The 11,624-nt window shown below is 51.1% G+C and overlaps 1 protein-coding gene across 1 annotated transcript; it reads right to left on the bottom strand.

Annotated features, from left to right (window-relative positions):
• Window positions 1-7,364: 7,364 nt before the first annotated feature.
• On the bottom strand, window positions 7,365-8,306 carry LOC309451929 (olfactory receptor 14J1-like; the record flags this gene model as incomplete). Its single annotated transcript, XM_082076626.1, has 1 exon — window positions 7,365-8,306. The coding sequence occupies one exon, from the start codon at window positions 8,304-8,306 to the stop codon at window positions 7,365-7,367; it is 942 nt and encodes a 313-aa protein (XP_081932752.1).
• Between the last annotated feature and the right edge of the window lie 3,318 nt (window positions 8,307-11,624).

Here is an 11,624-nt window from a genome sequence, read left to right as displayed (position 1 = left end):
TCTCAGGAAACAAGGCGTGCTGATTGCTGGGTGCAAGGAGTTGGTCAAGAGCCTCGTCTCCATTTCTGTAACGATGGCTTTGCTGCCTGGCTGATGTGCCGACTCTGTACATGGATGCTGACACCTGTTGAGCAACCTGCTCAAGGATGAACAAGGTGGGCATGAGGACAGCAAAAGAGAAGAACCTGGGTGGGGGCAAATGAAAGGGGATGCACAAGATGTGTTAAAGGCTGTTTGGGGGCACTTGTAAAGCAGCCCTGCACCCTGTGTGAATTATTCCTGTGGTCAGAGAGAACTTGAGATCTTCCCCTAAATTGAAAACATGAAGGAGATGAAAGGACAGTGTCATTCGGGATGGATGGGACCTCAGGAGGTGTCTTGACCAACCTCCTTCTAAAAGAAGGGTCAGACCAAATTACTCAGGGCTTTATCCAAAAACATCTTGGTCACTTCCTGGGAAACTGCTTTTTTGGTAGAGGGAACAGCATGAGAAAGGAAAACCATCAGAAACTGGAGCTCTGGATGTCCAGAGTGGAGCTCAGGATAAAGAAATGTCATTCTGAGTGCAGTGCTGTTGTCATTCAGAGGGACTCTGGATCAGTCATGACTCTATGTTTCAAGGAACAGCTGGTGAGGATGGAGAGACAGCAGCACAGGTGGGGACACACTGGGGTGAGAACAAGGTGGGGAAGCGCATGGGGTGTCTGCAGCCTGTGGGGAAACAGCCACAGGCCTGGGACAGTGCAGGATGGACTGTGGTGGAAGTGGCCAAGAATGATGCTGGATGTCCCTGAAAGAGCCAAAGTCTTTGTCCCCTTGGCTATGGCTGACGTCCCTGTCACCAAGGACTAAGAGGAGACACATCATTACCATGGCCGTGGCACCCCATTGCCTCCTTGCACCCCCAGGGAGTGTCACACCATTGTCCTGCACTGGGCATCGCACTCCCCACAGCCCCAGGAAGAGCCCTGAGCCACACGTGAGGGACAGGATCTCCCTTCCTAGGGGCAGGGGCTCAAGACTTGGCCATTGTCCTTCATCAAACAAACCAGGGTTTTTCTCAGCATCAGAGCTGCTGCACTTTGCCTTTGCCTGATGCAATCACTGCCTCCAATTATCTTCTCTAACGAGTCCCTGGGGAGGCCTTTCAGTAACAGCCCTCAGTGGGGCCCATTAATGCTTCGAGGTACTTTGGAGTTTGCTTCTGGCTTGGACTTCTTGAGCAGATTCTTCAGTCTGTCCTTGGTATCTGAGGTTCATGGACTCAGCACCAAATACACCACGGGGCTCATTAAAACACAGAAAGCCCTAAGGAGCGATGTTTCTTTCCCTAATTTTCTTCAAATCTTCAAGCCTTGTAGAACTAACTGGAGAGGTTTCAATGGGACACTTGCTGATTAAGATTTCAAAGAAGATTTCATAAAGGAGGGTTTTTTCTTTCAAGGGCATTTTCTATCATTTTCCAGTGACAGCAGCATTCGACACTGGACATTGATCCCAAGGGTCTCCTGAAGACATCTGGACAGGCAGGAGAACAGTCCCTTGAGGCTGGACACTGTATGGACAACCTCGCCCCTCACCCCCCACCCCAGTCTGCCGGTTCCCTCATTGGCCACCAGAGATTGCATCAGTTTTCCTACGTCAGACTTCTCCACTGAGCTCTGCAGGAGATGCTGCAGCTCCTGTGCACCAGCTCCACCTGCTCTCCTGTGCAAACACTGCACAGTTTAATAAACAGTAAAACACTTTCCTCAGCTGTGTGTGTAAGCTGGATCTGATGAGGTCCAGCATCCACAAGGGACATCCACACAAGAACTGGTTTAGACAGAGAGATAGGAAAGGATAGAAATAAACACAATGAACGTGTTGACTGCCATGTTAATTAGAGCTCTGAAGAACGGGGCAAGTTTGTAACTCCCTGAAGCTCAAAGCAGAAACCAGACTGTTGAGAGGCCACTGAATGACCAAAGAGCAAGTGGAGGAGAAATCTGAGAGCACTGGGAAGGGCAAACGTCCAGACAGTGCTGGAAAGTTGTCCTTTGACAGGGACATTTAATCAGGAGAGATGGGAACTCCTGAATGACGAGGGAGATGAAATAATAGAGTGTTGGTAGTAGAAGTACAGGGGAAGACCAATATTTCTTCTCCTACCCTTAGTACATCAGTCATCAGCTGTCTCACCATAAACAGCCAGTGCCATTTTAGAGGCCCAGTGTACCTGAGGTGCTGGCCTGGGATTGGCATCTATCACACAGGACCTGGGGAGACCAGAGCACCTTGCAGTGCAGGTGGAGCCTGGGCAGGGGTTCCTGGGGCATCTACACTGGCACCAGGTGTTTGTGTCCCTGGAGCTGAAGACATTTGTGTCCTGAATCCATGCCCAGTCCTGGAGAATTCTTTCCTTTCCAAAGAAAAGAAACTCCCCTACAAAGTCTTATAAATAAATAAACAAACAAACAAACAAACAAACAAACAAACAAGTAAATATATAAGTATATAAGTAAATAAGTAAATAAGCAAATAAATAAATAATTATGTAAATAAATAAGTAAATAAACAAGTAATTAAATAAGTAAATCAATAAGTAAATAAGTAAATAAGTATGTAAATAAGTAAGTAAATAAGTAAATAAATAAGTAAATAAATAAGTAAATAAATATATAAATACATAAATAAATACATAAATACATAAATACATACATGAATAGAAAGAAAGAAAGAAAGAAAGAAAGAAAGAAAGAAAGAAAGAAAGAAAGAAAGAAAGAAAGTTGACACCTTCCTTTGCTTTGGATCTTTGTCTTCAGTTCTTCTTACTTTAATATTCATTGACATTAACTGATGTGCGATGGCCCTACAAACATTAAGCCAAGATCATGCTGTGTCTTGCACAGCGCCCCAGGCCCTATGAACCTTCCCTGCCCAGGACTCCTCACATTTCGCCCAGAGCGACTCACACTGAGGTGTTGGCTGGTTCCCAATCTCTTCTTGAACACTGTCAGGTTGGGGCCATGACACCTCCCTGGGGAGCCTGTTCAGTGTCCAGCACCTCTGGGGGAAGAACCTTTTCCTCATGTTCCACTGACCTTCTCCTGGCACACCTTTCTTCCATTCCCTCAGGTTCTATCATTGGTCACCACAGAGAAGAGATCAGTACCTTACCCTCCTTCTCCCCTTTTGAGGAAGCTGTAGCCACCATGAGGTCTCCTTTGAGTCTTTTCTTCAGCTCTGATGCTCAGAAACCCCTTGGTTTGCTTTATGAAGCAGAAAGGAGAAGCCATGACCTCCAGGCAATGGGAAGGGGGATCCTGTCCCTCACACATGGCTCAGGGCTCTTCCTGGGACCGTGGGATGTGGGTGTGCAAGGCCCAGGGAAGGACAACACTGGTACAACAACTTCCAGCTTCCCCATGGGGCTGCAAGGAGGCACCGAGGCCCCAGTGCCATGAGGACAACATGTCTTCTCCTGGGCCTCAGTGGCAGAGACAACTGCCATGGCCAAGGGGACAGAGACCTGGTTCTGTGGGTCCCTTCCAGCCTTACAGCGCCCTTTGCCATCTCCACCACAGGCTGTTCTACACGGTGCTACCCCTGCCCCTCTTTCCCTGCAGGCTGCAGACACCCATCTCGCTTCCCCACCTGCTCTCACCCCAGCATTTCTGCACCTTCACTGCTGTGTCTGCACTCTCACTGGCTGCTCTTTGGAACACAAACCATGGGCTGGTCCAGCTCCCTCTGGGTTACCTCTTGCACCACAGCACTGCCTTTCCAGTGACATTTCTTCCTCCTCATATCCATTCCTCACCTTCCAAGTAGACGTCTTTTTTCTCTTTCCTGCTTCTTCCCACTATCAAGAAAAGTTCGACCATCTCATAAACTGCCCTTCAGGCAGGGAACCCAACCCATTAGTCTTCTTGTGGTCTTTTACCTGACCAGAGAGAAGTCACCTCGCCATGATCTTCTAAATCCCATGAGTGCTGCTGGCCTTTCAGCTTCTCTGACAGACACAACCATGTCCCTGCCGATGTCCCATCATGTTCTCAGGTGGGATGGACATGACAACCCGTCTCTCTTCCTGGGTAAGACCTGTGGGCCCTTGGGCAGAGGTTCTTTCCCAGCCATGTCCCTGCTGCTGGGCTGTCACCTCCAGCCACAGAACTGACCCCACTGTCCCTTTCACAGCCACATGATTCTGACTGGATTATGAGTGTCTGAGACTCAGCTGACCTCATAATAGCGAACCCATCCACCCCCCTCCCCATAGCCCAGGGCCTGACCAGATATTAGTGTGCTTGTTGTATCAAATTAAACAAATGTATTTCCTTCTAAATGTTTGAGTGGAGAAACTTTCTTTGCAGTTACTGTTGTTTTTATGTTGACATCATTTCTATCTCCTCTTCTGTCTCTTCTTTTTTTTTTTTTATTTTTCTTTTCTGCAGATATTCTATATTCAAAAACGTGTCCAGGGGAAAGATTCATTGAATCATAGAGTCAGTCAGGTTTGAAGAGAGCCCTGAACATCTTGTTTCACTCTCCTTCCCAAAGCAGGGTGACCAGGTGAGGTTCTTCAAGGTCTTTGCTCAGCTTTGCATCATCTCCATCACAGCACAGAAGGGAGAAGAAAGACCTTCAGCAGTTTTGGCCCAAATGCTGGTCACTGGGTGATGACACACTAACTGCACAGAGGACACTGCATCACAGATGATATTTGGGCTTGATGTTTCAGTGAACTTCCCACCAAGCATCCACTTCTTCAGCCCAAACAGCATCAATCGGGGTATAAGGACACCACTGGAGACCATGTCCAAGGCCTGGCACAATTTCATACACACAACATGCCTGTCTTTCCCCTGCCCATTTTGGTTCACAAGTCTCTTTCTTGTCCTTCAAGTGCCTGCAGATGGCTGCAGGAAGACTTCTCCCATCACCTTCCCAGGGACAGAGACAAGCTGAGCAGCCTGTGATTCTCCCCATTCTCCTTCCTGCCTTTCTTGAAGATGGGTTTGACGGATGCCAGGACCTGCTCGATTGCACTGTCATTTTGAAAACACAATCCAGAATCACAGGGCATCTGAGGTGAATCTCACTGGGTCAGTGGGGTTTGTTCCCAGAGTCACACACAGAAATGTCAGGGTTGTGCCAGGTGTCCATAACTGAGTTGGCTTTGTGGACTCTCATCTGATGTAGAATCATAGAATCATAGAATACTCTGATAGGAAGAGAGCCTTGGGATCATTGAATCCAACCATAGCCCAGCTCTCGCACGAAACCATGTCATTAAGAACCTCCTCTAAACACCTTTACACCCCTCCAGGGGTGGTGACTCCCCCACTGCCCTGGGCAGCCTGTTCCAATGCCTGACAACGCTTTCCGGGAAATACTTTTTTCCTAATATCCAATGTAAACCTCCCCTGGTGCAATTTGGGGCCATATCCTCCTGTCCTATCACTTGCTACTTGGGAGAAGAGACCAACACCCTCCATGTTCAACCTCCTTTCAGAGCAATAAGGCTCCCTCAGCCTCCTGTTCTCCAGGCTGAACAGCCCCAGCTCCCTCAACCACTCCTCATCATGCTTGTGCTCCAGACACTCAGCAGCTTTGTCGCCTCCTCTGCACTCTCTCTAGTATTTCAATGTTCTTCTTATGATGAGTGAGGGGCCCCAAACTGAACACAGGATTCAAGGTGCGGCCTCACCAGTAACAAGTGCAGTGGCACAATCACTTCTCTAGTCCTGCTGGCCACACTATTCCTGATACAAGCCAGGATGCTGTTGGTCTTTTTGGCCACCTGGGAATACGCTGGCTCCTGTTCAGCCACTGTCAGTCAACACCCACAGATCCCTTTCCACCAGGCAGCTTTCCAGACACTCTTCCCTGAGCCTGTAGCTATCATAGAGTTGTTGTGACCCAAGTGCAGGACCCAGCACTTGGCCTTGTTAAACCTCAGACAACTGGCCTCAGCCCAACGATCCAGCCGCTCCAGATCCCTAAGTATGGCCATCCTCATGTCCCACGTCATGAGGAATGGACATGGGGACCTCAGTTCAAGGCAGCACATCCTAGTGCTGTATTCAGGGCTTCATGGAACATGCAAGAATAGCTGATGGTGTTTGTACTGAGTCGGGTTCATCTTATGTACATGAAATGCATGCTCATATCTCATCCATACAGTGGAAACATTGGCTTCTGACTTACTCATTCAGTGTCCTTGTGTTGAGGGATGAACAACCTCTCTCAGCTGGGGTGAAGGGCCAGTGCAGGAAAAGGTGGATTTGAGGGTGTCTGTGGTGACTGTCCTGGGCCAGTTTCCCCAGGTTGTCCCATGAACATGGGCACACACCAGCCCCTGCTCTGCTGGTGCTCCAGGGCTCTCCCAGGAGACCTGGCTGGGAGAGGACACTGCTGTGTGCCAGCCCTGCACACTCACACACTTCAGCTGTTCACTGGTATTTTCTTCTCTGGGGCATTTGCCAGTTCAGCCCTCCCACCCCCTCCTGAATTGTGCCACCCCCCTGCCCTCTCCCCAGCGGAGCCCGGCAGAGCAGCCACACTGGAACTGGAACTGGTCCCACAGCAGTGGGGACCAGTGAGAATGAAGGACAGTGAGAATGTTCATCCAGCCATCAAGCTGAGAGGGTCTCCAGCACAGGCAGCTTGCAGACCCAGGTCCAGACTGGCTCCCCAGGACAGCATGAGGCATTTGGCCGAGGGGATCCTCAGGAAGGTCCTGCAGCCACAGTGCCAGGGCCACCTGCCCCAGGCTTCCACCTGCAGCAAAGGGTTTCTCTTTCCATGTCTTTCCTGTACACATACAGTGCCCCACTCTTCTCCTGGAACGTCCCATCTCCCCACAGAGCCATTTCCCAAGAGACCTGAGCTATGCTGACCTGGCCAGCTCTTCCTGCCCCCCTTCCCACGCTCCATACAGCTCCAACCTGGCGGTGCTTCTCTCTAGAGCAGGTGGGCTGTGGTGCCCGGGGCGATGGTTGAGTCCGCAGATTCACATTGGTCAGGATGGGAGGAAGACCCAGCTCAGGGTGGCTCCTGCTCACTCCCCCTCAGCACACAAACATGGTTCCTGCAGCCCCAGAGGTCTCAGAGAGAGGATTCTGGGCAAACAAGGCACTGCAGGGTCCTTTATTTCATTTAAACACACAGAGAGTACAGCTCTTTATTTAGAAAAAGACAACGGGTCACACCAAACATGTAGTTACAAACATAGATATAAGATGAAAAATAATTTTGCTTGTGGGTAGCATTAATACAACAAAGAATACCTAAAACCAATGAAAAAAAATAAAAAATGTACAAAACTCAGGTTGAACGAGTAATGCGTTATATTACAAGTGACATGCATAAGCAGGAGGTCACTTCATTACTGCTTTTGAAAAGTGAACAGTCATCACTTTCCTTATAGACTCCTTGAGCTCCTGGTTCCTCATGCTGTAGATGATGGGGTTCACTGCTGGAGGCACCACTGAGTACAGAACTGACACCACCAGATCCAGGGATGGGGAGGAAATGGATGAGGGTTTCAGGGCAGCAAATATGGCAGTGCTGACAAAAAGGGAGACCACGGCCAGGTGAGGGAGGCAGGTGGAAAAGGCTTTGTGCCGTCCCTGCTCAGAGGGGATCCTCAGCACGGCCCTCAAGATCTGCACATAGGACACCACAATGAACACAAAACAAATAAAAGCTAAAAAGGCACTGACCACAATAAGCCCAAGTTCCCTGAGGTAGGAGTGTGAGCAGGAGAGCTTGAGGATCTGGGGGATTTCACAGAAGAACTGGCCCAGGGCATTGCCCTTGCACAGGGGCAGTGAAAATGTATTGGCTGTGAGCAGCAGAGCACTGAGAAACCCAGTGGCCCAGGCAGCTGCTACCTTGTGGACACAAGCTCTGCTGCCCAGGAGGGTCCCGTAGTGCAGGGGTTTGCAGATGGCAACGTAGCGGTCGTACGACATGATGGTGAGCGTAGAATACTCTGCCACTATCAAGAAGACAAATGAAAAGAGCTGTGCAGCACATCCCAAGTATGAGATGGTCTTGGTGTCCCAGAGGGAATTGGACATGGATTTGGGGAGAGTGGTGGAGATGGAGCCCAGGTCGAGGAGGGCGAGGTTGAGCAGGAAGAAGTACATGGGGGTGTGGAGGTGCTGGTCCCAGGCTATGGTGGTGATGATGAGGCCGTTGCCCAGGAGGGCAGCCAGGTAGATGCCCAGGAAGAGCCAGAAGTGCAAGAGCTGCAGCTCCCGTGTGTCTGTGAACGGCAGGAGGAGGAACTGGGTGACGGAGCTGCTGTTGGACATTTGTTGCCTATGAGCATGAGGACCTGTGCAAGGAGGAAAGGACAGTGACACATCAGGAGACACTTCTCTGAGGAAAATAAACATGCTGTTTCTTATGGAAAACCCCCTCCCCGATGGAGGAATGTTTCCACTCATACAGTTTCTACCAACTGAAGAAAAGAGTTCATCACAGTTTAAAATGAAGGTTGGGCATTTAGTTTCCATGAACACAGCTCTGGGGCAAGACCCCCTGAGTTGGTGTCAGAACAAAAACTGACCAACACTCCCACCTGAACCCCAGAGAGCAAGAGCACCAGGGACAGGTGGAGAAATAGGGAAGGACACTGCAGTGCTACCAGAAAATAAAGCAAGGACAGAAAGGCAGACGGGCATGCTGTGGAACCTTCTCATGACCCGGCTGTGCTGCTGTCACTCACATAATGACACTGGAGAACAAGGACTTTTAGCACCTTTTTTGTGTACCACGTTGCAGGAACCCTTCACCTGGAGGTCCAGCTGCTGAGATGGAGACTCGTGACCTGGACCCCATGGCTTTGGGGCAGAGGGTCTGCTGGGGAGGAGAGGAGACCAGGGGTTGCACTGGGAAATGTGTCTGCACTGCAGGGGATTGCAGGGGGGGTCCTAAATCCGTCCCTAGCATATCTGGTAGGAGCTCCTTCTCCCTGCCCATGTCTGTGCTGCCTGCAGCTGTGTCTCTGTCCCTGGTCTGCTCCCTGTCAGTGTCACAGACCCCGTCCCACCCGCTGTGTGCTCAGCTCTGTCTTGCTCACACCTCCTGGCACTGCCCAGGGGCAGCTCTGTGTGTGCAGGGGCTCAGGAGCAGCTCAGACCAGTCCTAATGAGAACTGGGGTCTCAGTATCTTCTCCCATCTCCCACTGCACACCCAGCCAACCAAGAGTGGAAAATCGAAAGCACAGACTCCTTCCCTTGTGGCTGTTCCTGTCTCGATGTTGTTGTTCAGAAGAACCCTCTGCCATGTCTGTGGGGGGATCTGGAGCTCTGAGCAGCCCTGACCCACACAGCCCCCTTCAACCCCACAAGCTCCCTGCCTGCCCTGCCGGGGGTCGCTCCTTCCACCCACAGCTGCTGCCATGGGATCTCCCGGGCAGGCTGAGCGCTGACCCTGGCAGGCGGCAGAGTCCCTGCCCGGCACAGCCCTGGGGTGCAGGGACCCTGCTCTGCAGGACAGCCCTGGGCACCCCTGGGTGCTCACCCGGCTTCACAGTGTTCAACATGGCCTGACAAGAGCCCCGTCCTTACAGATCCCACCAGCTGTGCCTGTGCCAGTTTTAGGAGATGCCTTCAGGAGCTACAGCTGCACTGCCCTGCACCAGAGACTTACCATGACAAGGGCTGCAAATGTTTCTCCTCCAGTGAGCTCTCAGTCATCCTCCCAGTCCTGACCACCTTTAATCTCTCTCTGCCTTGCTCGTCTCCTGAGATCCCCAGGCAGAGCCCTCAGCCCTGCTGCGTGTGCAGAGGAGCTGCTCCTGGGCAGAGCTGTCTCTCTGCAGCACTGCCGCTGCCATGAGCTCCCTGTGTCCCAGGAGCCCAGCCCAGCTCAGCAGCACAGGAGCAGCCCAAGGTGCTTTAATGACCCCTCTAGTGGGTTTGGTGCTGAGTCCATGAACCTCAGACCCTGGAGGAAGTTGAAGAAACTTCTCAAGAAGTCAGATTCAGATTCAAACTCCAAAGTTTCTTGTACTGTTAATGGGTCCCACTGAGGGAACCTACTGAGAAACAGTATCCAGGTTTGGTTAGAGAAGAAAACTGGAGGTCAGGAAAAGCAAAGGAAAGATATCTCTGATGCTGAGGAAACCTGGTTGTGTTTCTTTAACCAAAAGCCAAGCCCTGACCTTGTACCCTAGAAAGTCAGATCGTGTCCCTCCCACGTTGCCCAGGGCCCTTCCTGGGTAGTGTGATGTGGGGCTGTGCAAGGCCAAGGGCAGGACTATGGTCCCACCCCTCCCAGGTTCCTGCCTGGGTACAAGGAGGCCATGAGGCCCCTGTGCTGGAAGGACAAGGTGTCTCCTCACAGGCATCAGAGGTGGAGACAACAGCCATAGCCAAGGGGAGAAGGAGCTCACATCTCGTGGGGGCTTTCAGCCTCTTTACATCCCGTGATCATCTCCACGACAGCCTGTCCTGTGCTGTGGCATCCCCTGCACCTCTTTCCCTGCAGGCTGGAGACATCCCCCCTGCTGCCCCACCTTGCTCTTGTCCGAGCATCTTCCTTCCTTTGCTGAGCTCTCTCCATCCTCCCCAGCTGGTCCTTGAAGGACAAAGCCTTGGGCTGATGCAGACTCCCTCTGCTGACCTGCTCCACCACAGCACTGCCCTTCCACTCACATTCCTTTCTGCTCATGTCCAGCCTGGACCTCCCCAGCTGCACTTTGGGCCATTATTTCTTTCTCAAGCTCTTTCCCACTATGCAGAAAACCTCCATCACCTCTGAAACCGCCCTTCAAGCACTCTCAGGCTACTCCTGCACTGCTGCAGCCTCCCCAGTGCTGCTGGGCCAAAGCAGCAGAGTAATGTCACAGTGTTGACAGATGGAAAGTTAGGGCTGAAATTGGGCAACAGGAGAGTGAGCAAGCTCTTCTGTCCCCAAGGACAGAGAGAAACAGGGCTGGGAATGACAAACCCGGAAGGAAACGTGTGGTTTTTCAGTGGTGTCTCTGCTGCCCCTGAGGTACTTGGGCAGACGTGTCACTGATCCCTAGGAATGACAAGGTGCTGCTGACAGGCCCAGTGTGCCAGTGGTTTGTCTGTTCCTTGATTGTGTTATCAAGAGGGTGAGAACAGGGTGGTGAAAAGAGAGAAAGGAATTTTGCCAGTGTAGCTATACCCATGGACACCCCGGTGTGATGCGCTTCCTATTTATGGGCTGCCCTACATCTACTGGATAGAGAAGGGACAGATCTTGTGACGCTTCTGAGGTGGGAACGAGTTTCTTGCACAAAGGCACCGAATCTGTCTGCAGTGCTGTCTGTGTGTCCATCCCACACTCACTGTGAATGGGGATGGCTGCCCTGGACAGGACCATCGCTGTCCCTCCCAATGCATGTGGGGGTGTGTGAGAGCCTTGGCACCTCACGTAAAATCGCAGGCCTATAACTCACATTAAAGGGAATAACTGTCTTGAATTCGATTTGTCAATAGAATTATAGAATAATTTCAGCTCTAAGAGACCCTCAGGATCATTGAGTCCAACCATAACCCAACTCTAGCACTAAACCATGTCCCTAAGAAATCCATCTAAACATCCTTTAAACCCCTCCAGGGATGGTGACTCCACCACTTCCCTGGGCAGCCAG

The sequence above is a fragment of the Streptopelia decaocto genome (assembly GCF_964273445.1).
Source record: "Streptopelia decaocto genome assembly, contig: HAP1_SCAFFOLD_51, whole genome shotgun sequence".
NCBI classification, from domain to species: domain Eukaryota; kingdom Metazoa; phylum Chordata; class Aves; order Columbiformes; family Columbidae; genus Streptopelia; species Streptopelia decaocto.
Note: the sequence above shows the minus strand (reverse complement) of the source record. Positions and strands in the feature narration are given on the sequence as shown.